The 18,673-nt window shown below is 38.0% G+C and overlaps 1 protein-coding gene across 2 annotated transcripts in view; it reads left to right on the top strand.

Moving 5' to 3' along the window:
• Positions 1-16,066, top strand: part of CEP89 (centrosomal protein 89) — a 66,253-nt gene extending 50,187 nt beyond the window's left edge. The window contains exons 18-19 of one of the 2 annotated variants that reach the window (XM_011371855.2): positions 11,543-11,712; positions 15,704-16,066. In XM_011371855.2, the coding sequence (XP_011370157.1) occupies positions 11,543-11,712; positions 15,704-15,944 (411 nt within the window). In that variant the 3' untranslated portion in view covers positions 15,945-16,066. The remainder of the gene's footprint in view (positions 1-11,542; positions 11,713-15,703) is intronic. The other variant, XM_023537655.1, reaches the window with a different exon arrangement.
• The last annotated feature ends 2,607 nt before the right edge of the window (positions 16,067-18,673 follow it).

Genomic DNA, 18,673 nt, shown 5'->3' on the forward strand with positions numbered 1-18,673 from the left:
AAAAAAAAAAAAAAAGGCATAAAAAACAAAAACACATTGGCATCACACTTTTCAACAGCAACACTGAATGTCAGAGAACAAGTGGAATGCCATCTATATTTGAGAAAAGAGTGTGAGCCAAGGATGTTTCCATCTAACCAAGCTGCTCTTCTGACAGTTTTGACCATATAAGAGCTTTGTCCTAAGGATCAATCAACCTGAGTTTAGCCAACCAAGAAATGACAGACCTTGGAAAAGTATTAGTGGTGAACAAAGAGTATATTTAACTGTCAACTAAGACTTAAAGCAGAGATAGGGATGCTGGAATAGAATGTAAGTGTTCTCTGACAATGTAGAAATAATACAACCAAGGAAAAAATAATAAGTGAAGGGGAAAATAAGGTAGAAAGTAGAATAAACTTGCTGGTTGCTTTATATGTAATAACTTAAGAGTGAAAGGATATTATTTAAAACCAAAACTTCAGATGAGACTGCCAGTAGGTAAACACTGTGCATGCCTCCTCCCATGACTGCATTAAAATCACAAATAAATTATAGAACAGTCATCACTGAGAATCACCTGAAGTCTAGCTGAACAGAAGTCCTACAACTAAGGACTTAGAGTAGAAGCCACATTGAGACTGGTAGGAGGAACAGAGATGCAAAATGGGTTGATCCCATACCCATGTGTGGCAGTTAAAAATTAGGAGGGATATCTCAGCTGCGGGGGACTACAGAGGTGCTCTGGTGGAGGAAGGGATCCCAATCCCACACAGGGCTCCCCAACCCAGGGTTCCATTGTTAGGAAGAGAAGTCTCCATAACTCTGGCTGTGAAAAGCAGTGGGGATTGTGGCTGAGTGAGATGGAGGGCTGCTAGAGTCCCAAGAATTCCTCTTAAAGAACCCATGTACAGATTTGCTCACTGATGGACTCACTCACTCTGAGCTCCAGCACTGGGGCAGCAGCTCCAAAGGCACCAATGACATAGGAGGAGGAACTGCATTGTCTGGTTTCAGGGTGAGGGCTGTAGGGGCAGCTTCCTCCAAGACAGAAAGTGCTGGAAGAAGCCACTGTTCCTTTCCTAAGTCTTTCCCGCAACTCAGCTTCCAAGTGCCAAGTCTGAGTCTCCAGCAACCTGACTAACACTGTTCACATCACCCTGGTGATTCCCTGAGACCTCACCCCACCCGACTTTTGGGCCAACCAAGCTGCTTCCAGTGGCTTGTCTTGGCTCATGCTACAGACTTTCCTAAAATTTCTCAAAGGTTCACAGACCCCAAACAAGCAGTGTCTGGCCTCAGCATGCCCTGTACCTCTTGCTAAGTGGCCCTAATCCTGGCACTGTGCAGTTGGCCTTGTTCTACAGTTTAGCTTCTCCCAGGCACCTCCAAGCCCAGTCAGTACAAGTGGCAACTATCTGCAGAACACTCAGTACCTCATACCAGGTGGCCTTGGGCCAGGCAAAGGCAGCAGCTGAACTTGGCCTGCACCAGGATGCCTCTCAAGAAACCCCAGAACCAACACACCCAGTGGCCAGATTTAGACCACACAGAGCACCACCCAACCACCTCCACAAATGACACACCCAAAAGGTGACTCAACAGGCACCAGAGCCCTTCTAAAGCGAGTCCTGCTTTGTGGGGTTGGCCCCTGCACAATACCTCCTATGCTATAGTCAATCAGGACTCAACTACAACAGGAGGGCGCACACAACCTGCACCAGGGACACACCTGGAGCACCTAGCTCAAGTGACCAGGGAGATCACACCACTGGACCCCACAGAACACCTATTACATAAGGCCACTCTACCAAGACCAGGAGATGTAGCAGTTCTATCTAATACATAGAAACAAACACAGGGATGCAGTTAAAAGGAGGAGACAAAGAAACATGTCCCAAATGGAAGAACAGAACAAAACTCTGGAAAAAGAACTAAACAAAATGGAGACAAGCAATCTACCAGATGCAGAGTTCAAAACTGTTTATAAGGATGCTAAGTGATCTATCTCAGTATGAACTTCAGCAAAGAGATAGGAGACAGAAAAATGGAGATAGAAAACATAAAGAACCAGTCAGAAATGAAGATTACAATCAATGAAATGAAGAATACATTAGAGGGAATTAATAGTAGATTAAATGAAGTGGAGGATCAAATCAGCAATTTGAAAGACAAGGTAGCAGAAAATACCCAGTCAGAACAGCATAAAGAAAAAAGAATTCATAAAAATGAGAGTAGTTTAAAGGACCTCTGGGGCAACATCAAGCCTACCAATATTCACATCATAGGGGTACCAGACAGAGAGGAGGGAGGGCAAGGAATTGAAAACCTATTTCAAGAAATAATGAGTGAAAACTTTCCTAACCCGGTGAAGGAGATAGACATACAAGCCCAGGAAGCGCAGAGAATCCCAAACAAGATGAACCCAAAGAGGCCTACACCAAGATACATCATAAAATGCCAAAGGATAAAAACAAAGAGAATCTTAAAAGCAGCAAGAGAAAAGCAGCTAGTTATGTACAGTGGAATTCCCGTAAGACTGTCAGCTGATTTCTCAACAGAAACTTTGCAGACCAGAGGAGATTGGCCTGAAATAGTTAAAGTGATGAAAAGTAAGGTCCTACAACTAAGATTACTCTATCCAGCAAAGCTATCATGTAGAATCAAAGGAAAGATGAAGAGCTTCCAAGACCAAAAACAAAAACAAAGAACAAAACCTAAAGGAGTTAGTCACTAACAAACCAATATTACAAGCAATGTTAAAGGGATTTCTTTCTTTAAGAAGAAGAAGAGGGTGTACATAAATGTGAATAATAAAATGGCAATAACTACATACCTATCAATAATTATTTTAAATGTAAATATATTAAATGCTCCAATCAAAATATAGGGTGGCTGAACAGATAAGAAAACAAGACCCATACACATGCTGCCTATAAGAGACCAACTTCAGATCAAAACACACAAAGTAGAGGGATGGAAAGATATTTCATGCAAATGAAAACGAAAAAGAAAGCTGGGATAGCAATACTTAAGACAAAATATACTTTAAAAAGCAAAGGCTGTAATAAGAAACAAAGAAGGACCCAGTACTTTCACCTGTGACTATTTATCGAAAGAAACCCAAAACACAAATTTGAAAGACATATGCATCCCTATGCTCACTGCAGCATTATTTACAATAGCCAAGATATGGAAGCAACCTAAGTGTCCATCAGTAGATGAATGGATAAAGAAAAGCTGGTACATATATATAATGGAATATTACTGAGCTATAAAAAAAAGAATGAAATCTTGCCATCTACAGCAACATGGATGGAGGACCTAGAAGGTATTATGCTAAGTGAAATAAGTCAAAGGAAGACAAATACCATATGATTTTTCTTATATTTGGAATCTAAAAATCAAACTCGTAGATACAGAGAACATTTTGATGGTTGCCAAATGGGATGGGTTTGGGAGGGATGGGTAAAAAGGGGAAGGGATTAAGAGGTACAGATTGCCATTTATAAAAACAGGGATGTAAAGTACTAACATAGAGAATATAGTGAAAACATTTTAATATAGTTAATAACATTTAGTAACATGGTGTCAGATGGGTACTAGACTTATCAGGGTGATCGCTTCATAAGTTATATAAGTCTAGTCACTATGTTGAAACAAAAATAATATTGTATGTCAGCTATAATTAAAAATTATTTTTAAAAAGGGAAAGTAAATTATTAAGTGAAAAAAATAAAGCTGAAAAATCAAGTAGGAGGAAATTAAGCATATTTAAGTAGGAGAAGAATGAAGAAAGGTTGTTATGAGCCAACATTATGTTACTTTTGATAGCAAACCAATGGAGGTATCAAAAATACAGGGACTAAGGACATGTAATATAAAGGCATAAGAATATATGAATAAAAGTAACCACAGGAATCAAAAGAAATTCAATCCTAAACAGAATTATAACACCAAAAAAGCATAGAAAACAGACTACAGTAGAATCTTTAAAAGTGTATGTAGATCAAACAATAAAGCATAAAATAAAATCGAGATCAAACAAGTCTTGTCATAAATAAATGTAAATGAGCTTAATTTACCCATTAAAAGAACAGTTTTTTAGATTCACTTATAAAGCAAAAACAGTTCTATGCTAGAGCCAAGAGACAATCTGAAACAAAGTGTTCTACAAAGAATAAAAATTAAAAGATGAATGAAGATAATCCAGATGTATGCAAACAAAAAGAAAACAAGGTAATACCTACAACTGCCAACGTAGGATTCAGGCCAAAAGCACTAAATGAGACAAAAGGAGAGGCCTCCATAATGCTAAACACTGTAATTAATAATATATAGTAGTTATGAATATGTACTAAATAACACAACAGTGAATTTATAAAGTATAAAATACAGGAGGTACAAAGGAAAATGGAAACTTAAAAAATAACAAGAATATTAATCTGTCCAAGACAGATTCAGAGATTAAAGAAAAGTAACTAAGGATATAGAAGATTTAGCAACATAATCTGTAAGTTTTATTTATATATGTACACAACAGTCACAGAAATTGATCTTAGATTGAGTGCAAAAAGAAAATACTTAATAAACCTGTAACATAGAAATAAGGCAGATATTTGTTGATCAAAAATATGAAAACCAGAAATTAATAAAATCAAAGCAGAAAATATTTTTTCATATGGAAATGCAAAAACTATACAGTAAGCCAATTTTTGAGTCTATATAAATTGAGGCTATATAAATTGAATGTCATGATTTCTTTTCTTTCAATTTTTAATTTTTAAACTTAAATGTAGTTGGCAAAGTGTATTAGTTTCTGGTGTACAATGTAGTGATTCAACATTTATATACCTTACAATATGATCACCACACTCATCTAGTAATATCTGTCACCATGCAGACTTATCACGGTATTGACCATATTCCCTTTCCCTTTTTCACCCATCTCCTCACTCCCCTCCCCTCTGGCAACCATCTCTTTGGTCTCTGTTTCTAGGAGTCTTGTTTATTTTTGTTTTTTTTAGATTCTACATGTAAGTGAAACCATATGATAATTTGTCTTTCTCTGTCTGACTTAACTTCACATAGCATAATACTCTCTAGGGCCATCCATGTTGTCACAAATGGTGAGTTTTTGGGGGGAGAGGGGGTTGCTACATAATTTTTCATTGTATATATACCAAATCTTTATCCATTCATCTATCCATGGACACTTAGGTTGCTTCCATATCTTGGCTCCTACTAGTAATGCTGCAGTGAACATTTGAGTGTATATATCTTTTCAAATTAGTGATTTTGTTTCTTTCAGATAACACAGAAGTAGAATTCTTGGGTAGTATGGTAGATCTATTTTTAGTTTTCTTGAGGAATCTCCATACTGTTTTCCATAGTGGCTGCTCCAATTTGAAGTCCCACCAACAGTGCACAAGGGTTTCCTTTTCTCTACATACTCGCCAACACATGTTATTTGTTGACTTTTTGATAACAGCCATTCTCACTGGTGTTAAGTGGTACCTCATTGTGGTTTTGATTTGTATTTCCCTGATGATTAGTGATTTGAGCATCTTTTCATATGTCTTTTGCCCATCTATATGTCTTCTTTGAAGAAATGCCTCTTCAAGTCCTCTGCCCATTTTTTGAACGGATCGTTTATTTTTGTTTTTGAAATATATGAGTTCCTCATGTATTTTGGATATCAGCACTTTATCAGGTATATCATTTTTTAGTATATTCTCCCATTCAGTAGATTCTGTTTTGTTAATGGTTTCTGTCACTCTACAGAAGCTTTTTAGTTTGATGAAGTCCCATTTGTTCAATTTCGCTGTTGATTCCCTTGCTCAAAGGACCATATCCAAAAAAGATATTACCAAGACTGATATCAGATAGTTAACTACCTGTATTTTCTTCCAGGAGCTTTATGGTCTCAGGAATTACATTTAAGTCTTTAATCCATTTTGAGTTTGTTTTTGTATGTGGTGTAAGAGACCAGTCCAGTTTCTTCTCTCTCTCTCTCTCTCTCTCTCTCTCTCTCTCTCTCTCTCTCTCTCTTTATTGCCCAGTATTTCCAACATCACTTGTACATTTCTCCATTGTACATTCTTGCCATCTTTTGTAGATTAATTGACCATATATGAAAGGGTTTATTTCTGGACTCTTTATTCTGTTCCATTGATTTTTGTGTCTGTTTTTGTGCCATTACCATACTGTTTGATTATTATAGCTTTGTAGTATAGATTATCAGATATCATGATACCTCCAACTTTGTTCTTCTTTCTCAAGATTGCTATGGCTATTCGAGGTCTCTCGTGGTTCCATATAAATGTTAGGATTATTTGTTCTAGGTCTGAGAAGAATGCTATTGGCATTTTGATAAGGATTGCATTGAATCTGTAGATTGCTGTGGGTAGTATGTTCATTTTAACGATATTAATTCTTCCAGTTTATAAGCATGTTACATTCTATTTATTTGTGTCCTCTGCAATTTATTTCTTCAATGTCCTATAGTTTTCAGAGTACAAGTCTTTCCATTCCTTGGTTATGTTTATTCCTAGGTATTTTTTTCTTTTTGATGTATTTGTAAATGGGATTGTTTTCTTAATTTCTCCTTCTGATTGTTATTAATGTATAGAAATGTGGCAGATTTCTGTATATTAATTTTGTATCCTGCTACCTCACTGAATTCACTTATTCTATTAATTTTTTGGTGGATTCTTTAGGGTTTTCTATGTATAGTATCATGTCATCTGCAAATAGTGACAGTTTTACTTCTTCCTTTCCAATTTAGATGCCTTTTATTTCTTTTTCTTGTCTGATTGCTATGACTAGGATTTCCAATACTATATTGAATAATAGTGGTAGGAGTGGGTATACTTGTTTTGTTCCTGATCTTACAGGAAAAGTGTTCAGCTTTTCACCATTTAGTATATTAGCTATGGGCTTGTCATGTACACAGCCTTTATCAATTTGAGGTTAAGTTCCTTCTATAATCACTTTATTTTTTATCATAAATGGATGTTGAATTTTGTCAAATGATTTCACTGCATCTGTTGAGATGATCACATGATTTTTATCTTTGGTTTTTGTTGATGTGATGAATCATGTTGCTTTGCAAATGTTGAACCACCCTTATATCCCTGGTATAAATCCCACTTGATCATGGTGTATAATCCTTTTAATGTTTTGTTGAATTTGGTTTGCTAGTATTTTGTTGAAATTCTTTGCATTTACGTTCATCAGGGATATTGGCCTTTAAGTCTCTTTTTTTGTAATGTCTTTGTCTAGTTTTAGTATCAGAGTAATGCTGACCCTGTAAAATGAATTTGGAAGCATTCCTTCCTCTTCAAATTTTTGGAATATTTTGAGAAGGATAGATATTAATTTTTATTTTTTTATTTTTTTACGCCTACAGCACCTGGTCTTCCTAGGTGGTCTCCCATCCAAATACTAACCAGGCCCAACCCTGCTTAGCTTCCCAGATCAGACGAGATTGGGCTTGTTCAGGGTGGCATTAATTCTTCTTTAAATGTGAGGTAGAATTTACCTGGGAAGCCATCTGGTCCTGAGTTTTCATTTGCTGGGAAATTTTTTATTGTTTCTTTAATTTTATTGCTAGTAATCAGTTTATTCAGATTCGGTTTCTTCCTTATTTAGTCTTGGAAAGTTGTATGTTTCTAGAAATTTACCTATTTCTTCTAGATTGTCCAGTTCATTGACATATAATTGTTCATACTTTCTTCAATGATCCTTTGTATTTCTGTTGTGTTGGTAGTGATCTTTTCTCTTTCATTTCTGATTTTATTTATTTGGGCCCTCTTTTTCTCTTGATGAGTCTTGCTAGAGGTTTGTCAATTTTATTTATCCTTTGAAAGACCCAATTCTTAGTTTCATTGATCTTTTCTACTTTTTTTTTTAGTCTATATTTTGTTTATTTCTGCTCTGATCTTAATTATTTCCTTCCTTCTACTTACTTTGGATTTTGTTTGTTCTTCTTTTTCTAGTTCCTTTAAGAATAAAGTTATGTTGTTTACTTTGGATTTTACCTACTTCTTTAGATAGACCTGTATAGCTATGAACTTTCCTTGTAGAACAGCTTTTGCTGAATCCCATAAATTTTGTAAAGTTATATTTTCATTTTCATTTGTCTGAAGGTACCTTCTACTTGATTTCCTTTTTGATCCATTGGTTGTTTAGTATTTAGTAGCATATTGTTTAATCTCCACATATTTGTGTTTTTTACACTTTTCTCTCTGAAGTTGATTTCTAGTTTCATGCCATTGTGGTCAGAAAACATGCTTGTTATAATTTTGATCTTTTGGAATTTATTGGGGCTCATTTTGTGGCATACTATGTGATCTATCCTGGTAAATGTTCCATGTGCACTTGACAAAAATATGCAATTAGCAGTTCTTTGAAGAAACGCTCTATACATGCCTATTAGGTCAATTTGATCTAATGTGGCATTTAAAGCCATTATTTCTTTATTAATTTTCTATCTCTATGATCTGTCCATTGAAGAGGAGTATTTTATTACTATTAATTTCTGACTATATCCATTAATATTTGCTTCATATCCTTGGGTGCTCCTGTGTTGGTTGCATAGACATTTACAATTGTTATATTCGCTTCTGGATTAATCCCTTTAACATTAAGTAGTGCCCTTCTTTGTCTCTTTACACTGTGTTTTAAAGTCTGTTTTTTCTGATATGAATATTGCTACCCCAACTTTCTTTTTGTTTTTATTTGCATAGAAATGTATTTTTTCATCCCTTCACTTTTAGTCTGTATGTGTCTTTCAAACCGAAGTGAGTATCTTGTAGAAAGCATATAAATGAGTCTTGCTTTTTTATCTATTCTGCCATTCCGTGTCTTTTGGTTGAAGCATATTGTCCATTTACATTTAAAGTAATTATTGATAGGTATGTAGTTATTGCCATTTTGTTGGTTTTGGTTGCTTTGTTCTTCTCTATTCCTTTCTTCTCTTGATCTCTTTTCTTTTGATTTGCTGGTTTTCATTTGTGTTTTGATTGGGTTCCTTTCTCTTTATTTTTGTGTATTTTTTGTAGGTTTTTGGGTTTTGGTTACTGTGAGGCTCGTATATATCCATCTATATCTATAGCACTCTATTTTAAGCTGATATGTGTGAAAATTCAAATACATTCTAAAAACACTATACTCTTTATATTTTGAACATTATGTTTTTTATCTTTCTATTTTATGTACCCCCTATTTATTGCAGTTATAGTTAATTTTGCTACTTTTGTCTTTCAACCTTCATATTAGCTTTTCTTGATTCACTGTGATTATTATATATTTGCCTTTATTGGTGAGATTTTTTTTCCTTCTAGTATTTTCTCATTTCTGGTTAGAGCCTTTTCTTTTGTGCCTCAAGAAGATCCTTTAACACTTTTTGTAAAGTTAGATTAGTGGTGGTGAACTCCTCTAATTTTTGCTTTTCTGAAAAACTCTTTATCCTTCAATTCTGAATGATAACCTTGCCAGATATAATATTCTAGAATATAGGTTTTTTTTTTTTTCTTTTAGCATTGTAAATATTTCCTGCCTCTCCCTTCTGGCCTATAAAGTTGCTTCTGGGAAATCAGTAGATAACCTCATGGGGTTTCCTTTATTGTGACTTGTTTCCTTGTTGTTGTCTTGCCTTTATCCTTAACTTTTGCTGTTTCAATTACAATATGTCTTGGTGTAAGTCTCTTTGGGTTCATTTTTTTTGGAACTTTGTGCTTTCTGGCCTGGATGTCTGTTTCCTTCTCCAGATTAAGAAAGTTTTCAGCCATTATTTATTCAAATGTACTTTCTGCCCTTTTTACTCACTCTTCTCTCTCTGAAATCCCTATGATGCAGATGTTAGAGCACTTAATAATATCCCAGAGGTCCCTTATACTATCCTCATTTTTTAAGTCTTTTTTCATTCTGCTGTTCTGATTGAGCGATTTCCACTATTCTGTCTTCCAGGTTGCTAATCTATTCTTCTATATTAACTAATCTATTTTCAGTTCTTTCTAATTTTTATTCATTTCAGTTATTATTTTCATCTGTGGTTGATTCTTTATTACATTTTCTAAACGAAGTGCTCTCTGAGTTCCTTTATTCTACTCTCAAGTTTGTTGAGCATCCATTCAACTGTTTCTTTGAATTCTTTATCAGGCAAATGAGTTATCTCCATTTCATTAGAGTTTTTCTCTGGGGTTTTTTTCTTATTCCTTCATTTGGGGCATATTCTTCTGTCTCACCATTTTGTTTGGCTTTCTCTGTTTGTTCCTATGGTTTAACCGAAACAGATATGTCTCCCAGTCTGTGTGCCAGATGATTTTGGTAGGCCAGTTGTAGTCAGGAAGGCACATGGTATACCTGATAAGCTGCTTGGCCAGAAGGAGTGGGTTCTAGGCAGGCCAGCCTGGTTCGTATGTGCTTCCTTGCCCTTTTGCTCCAGCAGGGCTGCCCTGTATGCATCCAGAGCACCCTGTTGTTTTAATCTTCTGTTGCCTGAACCAAGTCTGGATAGGGCAGCCCCACATGCACGTGCAGGAGTACCCCACTATCTCTGCACCCTTTCTGGATGGGATAGCCTGGCATGCGGATTACTATAGCATTTTGCTAGTTCTTCACTCTCTCTGATCAGAGGTCTCACATGCACATGAAGCCCTGTAGGTGCATGCAGCAGCAGCATCCTGATGCACCCGCTAGATCAATGTCCATGTGGAGGGACCCCATTTGTGCACACTGCGGTGTTCTCCTGTTCTTGCTGGATCTAGTTCCAAGAGGGATGGCTGGGTACATGCTACAGTGGCCCTACAGTTCATCCAGAGACCCTGGATAGGAGCTCCTGCCTGCTGTTCAGGTGCAGAGGAAATATAAGTAATGGCGCTCACCAGTTCCTTTGGTCCTGGAGACTTGTCTTAGCTCCGAAGGAGCCCTCACAGTTCCCCAGCCTTCTTTCGACAGTCCTTCTTGTTTGTTGTGCAGAAGCTGCCCAATTGGCTCTCAGTTTTCTCTCAGGAAGAATTGCTTTAAATATAGATGTAAATTCAGTGTGTTCTTCAGAGGGGGCGAGCTCAGAGTTTTGTGCTGCCATCTTAGATCCACTTCAAGAATATCATAATTTCTCAAGAGAATCGAATCTGTATGAACTATAAATTAGAATCTATGTGACAACAGTTTTAGAAAGGCTCAGAGGGAAATTCATAACCTTAAACACTATACAATAAAAATGTACATAGGAAAATGAACGAATTAGTCTTCTATGTCAGTCACTTCTTTACTAACAGAAGAGTATGACAGATCTTGCCAGGTCCTTCTATTTTAATTTTATTTATAATATATAAAAAACGAGACATGATACAAATTAAATTTGGTTTTATTGTACTTGAAATTCTTTTATTACTTTATGTGACTTTTATAATCCAGACATGCCTTCCCAGATCAGACCTATCCAGGGATAACTCTGACAGCCCAAGGAATTGGGTAGGGAATGCACTGAAGGAAGCCATTGACCTAGGCAAGAAGCAGCATCCCCTCACTCACACAGTACCTTCTCCTCCTCCAGGGGTACAAGAAGCAGTCAGCACTGAAGCTGGGTAACATTAGTCACCGTCTGGCAGAGCAGCAGGAGGACTTTGCTAACAAGACAGCTCAGTACCAGCAGGAGATGAGGCACCTCCATCAGATGCTGCAGGACAAGCAGGATGTCCTGGACGAGGCACTGCAGCAGAAAAGGTAGAGCTGCCCCAGCATCATATCGTCTCTTTGTTTTTTGAATGTTTGCTAGGATTTTCTGGATCTGTTTTCTTTGTTCGATTGCTTATTTTTGCTTTTGTATTGTAGTTTTATCTGTATTTAGCATTGGTCCTAATTTTTATTTTCTCAATCATTTTCTTTTTAAAATTTTCCCCAAGCACTTATGGTGAGAACATTTAAGATCTATTCTCTTAGCCACCTTCTAGTACACAATACAGTATTGTTACCCATAGTCACCATACTGTACATAACATCCCAGCTCGGATGTGATTTTCTTCAAGTTATAGTAGGGTCCATGTATTCGATGCCATATGGAATGCAGTCATCTGTTTTGTTTTTCATCAACCAGGTGCTTCTTAATGCCAGGCAAAATGAAGTCAGATCTAACATGGTTTCTGTAGTCACAGAAGTTCTTACCACTGTGAAGAGTCATTTTGTAAAAAGTTGGGCTAATACTAAGTTTCTTGCCAGATAGGAAGTTTAGAATTGCATTAATAGAATGGAACTTTTTTTTTAGATTTCTCCCCATTCCACCTTTTGCCCTTGGTTTGAAAGTTATATGTTCTATTTCTGTTTTTTTTTTTAGTGGGTTACCCTTGAAATTTCACCATGGATATTTAATATTAAAAATATAAATTTAATCAGCATCTCTATATTTCTGCCCCAAATATATGATCTAATGCTTTAATCTAATTATTCCTCCCTCAGATTATGTGTTGTTATTGTCTAGTATCATTAGATATAGAAGTATATGAAAGTGAAAAACAAAGATTATTTTATGTCATTATTTTTAACACCCCCAAATTAAATGTTACTAGTTTTATATAGTTGTTTATTTTGATTTACCTGTAGTTTGCCAATTTCTTTTTTTACTAGTTGTTAAAAACAAGACAACAGGCCCAAAATGGAGTATTTATGCTAATCAGACTGAGATTTAATTTACAATTTTGACTCTCCCAGAAATGGAATCTTAAACCAGTCAATCAGGACTTACCTGATCTGCACTAGTTTGGTAATCTATCTGATAGACCCCTGCCATCCCCTAAAAGAGTAACCTGGTGATAACCAGCCTACTATTTTTGCCTCATATAACTTTCTTGTTCCTACTTCCTTTGCCCATAAAAGCCTTTCGTTTTATACAGCTTCTTGGAGCAACTTTTTATCTGCTAGATTGGATGCTGCCAGATTCAAATTGATTTTTGCTCAAAAAACTCAAAAGTTTAATATTCCTGCTTATCTTTTAACATATCCTTTCTTGCATCTCAGACATTATTTCTCAGATTAGTTTCCTTCTTCCTAAAGTACATTCTTTAGAAATTTCTTTAGTGAGAGTAAGCTTTCCTAGTTTTTGTGTATCTGAAAACATCTGCATTTTGTCTTCATTCTTGTAAGATGTTTTTGCTGGGTACAGAATTCTACCCTGACAGGCTTTTTCTCTCAGCATATTCCATTGTCTTCTCTGTTTCACTGTTGCTGTTAGATGTCTTCATCTGTCTTTTCCCTTGCCTCTTAAGATCTATATCTAGTATTCTACAGTTTCATTGTTATGTGTTTAACTATGAATTTTTTACTTATCTACTTTGTATAAGTTATATCTCTGGTTTTGTGTCTTTCATTCATCTAAAAAAATCTCAGTCATCTCTTAAAATAAGGCATTTCCTATTCTTTCTAAATTCTCTTCTGGAATACAGATTAAATGTAGGTTAGACCTTCTTATTAAATCCTTCGTGTGCCTTACTTTTTAAATCTTCCATCTCCTTGTTTTTCTGGTCTACATTCTATATAATTTCTTCTGTTCAATATTCCTGTTTACTAATTCTCTCTTCAGTTACGTTAATGTACTATTTAACCAGCCACTAAGATTTTTTTTTAATAACTGTATATTTCATTTTAAGAACTTCTGTTTGTTTTTTTTTTAACTCTACCTAATCATTTTTAAAATAAATTCTTGTTCTTTGCTTATTTTTAATAATAATTAAAATTCTTTTATCATTTCATTCATACTTATTTTATATTCTATGTATGACTAAATGATGAAATCACATATGGTTGAATTTATTCTGTGGAATCCTTAGGGTCCAGATTGGGGATCTCGATCTCAGAGATATGCATTTGCTTCTCTTTGGTTCCAGAGAATATTTCTAACCTGGAGCCACTTTAATTTTATTAAAAATTTTTAAAAATAGACTATAATAATACTTTCTTTAAAAATAAAAAAGGACATTTAAAATAATGCCATTGTTACATTTCTAATATATATCTTATTAATATCATATATTTTTCTGAACTGCATTCTGGGTGACTTTCTCTGCTCAATATTCCAGTTTACTAATCCTCTCTTCAGCTGAGTTCAATGTACTGTTTAACCCATCTATTGTATTTTTACCTGATTGTTTCAAAAATGGCTTTGTACTCTTGGTTCATTCTAGTCAGCATCTGGGGATGCCCAATCATGTAGAACAATGTAGATTTCAACTCCAGATGATTTTGAGAACAGGCGACTGACTCCTAGCCTCTCAGAGCAGTTTTCTTTTGAAGACTGGCAGATTTTCCACTCAACCATTCTTTCTGTGAGCGTTCTTTATGTGCCTCCACTTCCCTGCCTAATTCTGGAATACATAGTTCAGAGTGTATCTAGGAAGAAGAGAAGAAATAGGGATATGAGAGAGTTTGGGGTTTTCTGTCACACCTAGTTTATATGGGCCCAAAACCTAATCTCCATTTTACAGAAATTTGGGTTTCTGTTATGAGATTTTGTCTTCAAAACAATACCAACGTTTTGTTTATCTAACTCTGTGGTTTCAGTTCAATCTTCATTTTTTTCTGTCCTTAGAGATTCCTTATTCTTTATTTTGAGTTTAGCCATACATTTATCATAATTGCTGTAATTTATCAAATACCTAGGTGTTTTTGTGCTAGAAATTAGTTTAGACATAGTTTAACTAAATAGTGCCCAACACTCGGCATCATGGGCCTTGGAAGGAAGCAACAGTTCACAAGAAAAGTGAATACTGGACATGTGAGCATGTCACTGGCCTCCCTGAATCTGTGTTCTCTTTAAACAGTAGTGCTAAGTCCACCTGGTAATTCAGTTTCTAACATTTTCATAAACATCTGGCAGTATCTTTGAAGGAGCTCACCTCCCCAACCCTGCACAAGGCCTGCTCCTCCTCCCACAATGAGGCTTGCTGTTCTCTCCCTCACACTCCTCCATGAGGCTCATCATCCTGGTCTGTTCCCCCAGTAGCCCCGTGAGGACATGGATACTTTTGTCTGTTTCCTTATCACCCCATATGATGCCTGTCACAGAGTCGTTACTCAAAAAGAACTGCTTTGCTGTCTTTTCCTTCCCTCATTAGCCTTGGTTCCCTCTGAGAACATGAACTCACCCTCCTGGCACATGGTCTAGGCCAGTCTTCTCTGTGTCCTTGGATATGAGTCCCACTCCCCGACGATCTCCGTACCCCCTTACTAACTCTTCATGTCTGGGCCCATCAGTGGCTTTATGGATAGATGCCTGGGAAAAGTGCCTGAGCATTGAGCAGTGCAGGCAAGCAGAAGGGTCACAGGAGAGGCCTGCAGGGCCCATGCCAAGTGGGTGCCCATGGCCAGGCCATTGTGTATAGGTCAACCACTGCAGTTATTGTATTTTATTCTTATACATGTTAATTCTATAGAGAAACAAAAGGATATGTGCATTGATGCCAAAATAAATGAAAAGGCAGAACTTAGAGAGAAAAGGTAAGAAATTGTTTCTACCTGTGCCCTAGTATTTTTTTCCATTTCCAAGGCACCTTGGTGCTTCATTCATCACTGGGAATCTTCACCTCAGAACCTAAGCACAGAAGGCTCTGTTCGCTGATGTTAAGCACCCTTCCATTTGAGTTCTTTCTACTTTAGGATTGATAAGGGGTCTATAAATCTTTTTTAATTATGCTATTTTAAACTTTTGTTATTTTATTTCTCTCAGAGAGGTGGAAAGTGAGCTTGAAGTTGTTTGGGAGTCTACCTCCAAGGAAAACCAAAGAATTCGAGAACTTCTCCAAGCTACACTGGAGAAGAAAGGCATGTGGGACAACACCAGAACTTTCAAGGATCCCTGCCTCGATGGCGTCTCTCAGGGAGATGTGCTGGATGGCTGCATCTTCAGCTACTGTGACATGAAGCCCCCTCCCGCCACCTGCCAGAGTCTGCGGGAGCCCCCTGGCTAGGGCCCCTCAGCCTTAAAGGCCCGCCTTCACCAGGATGGGAAGGGGCAGGCTCCCACCTAACACTGCAGTGTTTTTTCTCCTCAGGGCAAGGAAGAAATAAAACTGTCTCGGAAATTTAATCCGTATTTTTACATTTCGCTTTATTTTAATAATGTGCTACTAGACTGTATTTTACCCAGTGCATGGCTTCTGGCCACATTGCCACTGAGACGGGCTCTGTGAGATCTATTGCTCAGGTGAGCAGGAGACCTGATGACCCGCCCCATCTCTGGGATCCTAGAAAGCACCCGAGGGAATGGCCAGGCAGGGCCGAGCTCTCACCCTGTGTGTTAGATGAGTTTAATTGGATGAGCCCATCAATGGAAGCACCAGTGATCATATCTGGGTGGTATTGTATAGTTCGGTAGAAAACAAAGTGCTGGTACTCATGCACTGGTAAGTTTACAAAACCTGTTCTGCCCCCTGCCCAGCCCTTCTTTGTCTAGGGCCAAATTTTTCTAGGGCCACAAGCCCTCCACCCGCTTTGAGAGCCTTCACTTTGAGCACCAAAGTGGGGGCCGTGGGTCTGCTCCACTCTGTGCCAGCCTCTCAGGACCATTCAGTGAGACTTTCTGATGGTTATGCCAGCTATCCAGGGCTGCTTTTCCCTGACATGCTGGAAGAACCCAGGGACATCAGGCTATAAAGGTCTCTAGCCAGTGGTACAAAAGAGTAGAATCCTGAACACATCCTTTTACAACACCCCTCCTAGCTAAGGCCTACATTGTATCAGGTGAGCACATAAGCCCTAACATTGGTCCTTGGTCATGGCTAAAAGTGATGCACATACTCTGATTGCTAGATGTGAAGTGGAGATAGAAAGTCATAGTTCTTTTACATTTTATTAAACTTGTTCAGTTAAATCATTATCATTTTACCAGGGGTAGAAAAACTCACCAGGATTTAAAACTATATATCATCTCACTGGGAAATGACTTAGCAAATAATTTTGATGTTATTTTGAGGGAATTTATGCCAACTGTTCGATAGATAGGTCATCCGTAGATAGGCTGAAAAGTGGCGGCAGCCCATAGCCTCTCACCTTCCAGGCCTGTGCTCAGGGGCTGGCTCGTCTGTGGGAACACTGCCATTATCACACTACCTAGAGAACCACTTTTGTCATCTGTGTCTTTTTCCTGCTTTCTATGAGAACATTTTACTCCTTGAGGCATGAACATTTTTACATTTCTGCTTTAAGTTTATCACATTACAAAGGTACTTTGCAACTTCAGTGAACCCTGGCCTGCACAGCCAGGCAGGGGTGGGAGTCATGTAGCACTTGTGCTCTGCCAGCCTCCTGCTGGTTGGCAAATGAGCTCAGAGTCCAGTAGCAAAGGAGAGCAAAGCATATAAGGCTGTGGAACAAGGCAGCCAAGAGGCAGAGACCAGACTGTTGGTATGCTTCATGGAGGAACTGGAATGCCCTCGGCCTTGCAGAGTGGACAGGAGCAGAGGAGGGGCTTTGGGCCTGGAAGTTGAGGTGAGCAGTGAGGCTAGACCGCGGGGAAGGGGGCACCTGTTCCTCTTCAGCCTGCAGGTTTCCAATCAGCAGGAGCCAGTTCCATTCTTTCTTGGTCCTGGTGAGGCTTTCTATGGTTCTAGAAAGGTCCTCATCAGGTTGAAAGTAACCCAAAGCAAACAATTATATGACCCAGGAACTCAAGTGAGCCCAGCTGCCTTTGGCATAACTAAAAAGCAGCCCTGGGGAAGTCAGGACTGAGCGGAGAGAGCTGGGTGAGCGCAAGAGTGAGTGTGAGATTGGCGTGATAGCCGGTGAGAAGCCGTCCTCAGGTTTCCATTTGACTTGCGCAGAGGGGAGGTGGGATCAGAAGTGAATCCTTTGCCTCTCGACCTCTGAGAAGAATGGGGAACACCACCCTTTTCCAACGGCTTCATTCTATAGAGAGCAGTGGGGTTATCCAAGGAGAAAAGTCTGAATTCTACTGATTGTTATTTATTCAGATATATGTTAGATACTTATCTCTGGAACTGTTGAGAGCAGTAGTGGTGAGAAGGCAGGCACAACGGCAGCCCGTGAGTGCTCAGAAGGAAATAGCTGGGACGGGACCCCAGGGCCGTGTGTTTCCAGACGTGAATGGTACGTGAACCTACCATTTCAACTATAAATTTCATGAAATCTAGATACAGATCATTTCTGATGAAAATCTAGCACCCAAATCGAGATATACATGCCAGATTTTGAAGACTTGCTATGAAAATAAAGAACGTAAAATATCTCCCTAATAATTTTTATGGTGGTTATGTGTTGAAACAACATTTTGTGTCTAATGGGTTAAAGAAATAATAGAAAATTGATTTCACCTGGTTTGGGTTTTTTACTTTTACCCGGCCGCCAGGTAAATTTAAATTACACATGTACGTGTATGTTACGTTACCATTGAGTTGGCTCTGACGCCTGACAACCTATGAATGGATGATGTCCACAGTGTTTCATCCTCAGCAGCTCCGTTCGGCTCCTGTAGACTCATGCCAGTGGCTTATTTTACAGTGAGTCCATCTTGCACTTAGTCTTCCTCTTGGCCCGCTGCCTTCTTTTTGTCCCAGAATTGTCTTTTCCTGAGAACGCTGCCTTCTCGCGATGTGCCTGCCCTAAGCAGGACAGTTTCAGTTTTATCATTTTTGCCTCCAGCGACGTTTGGGCTTAATTTGCTCTAGGACCCACTCATTCA

The sequence above is a fragment of the Pteropus vampyrus genome, unplaced genomic scaffold, assembly GCF_000151845.1.
Source record: "Pteropus vampyrus isolate Shadow unplaced genomic scaffold, Pvam_2.0 Scaffold196, whole genome shotgun sequence".
NCBI lineage: Eukaryota > Metazoa > Chordata > Mammalia > Chiroptera > Pteropodidae > Pteropus > Pteropus vampyrus.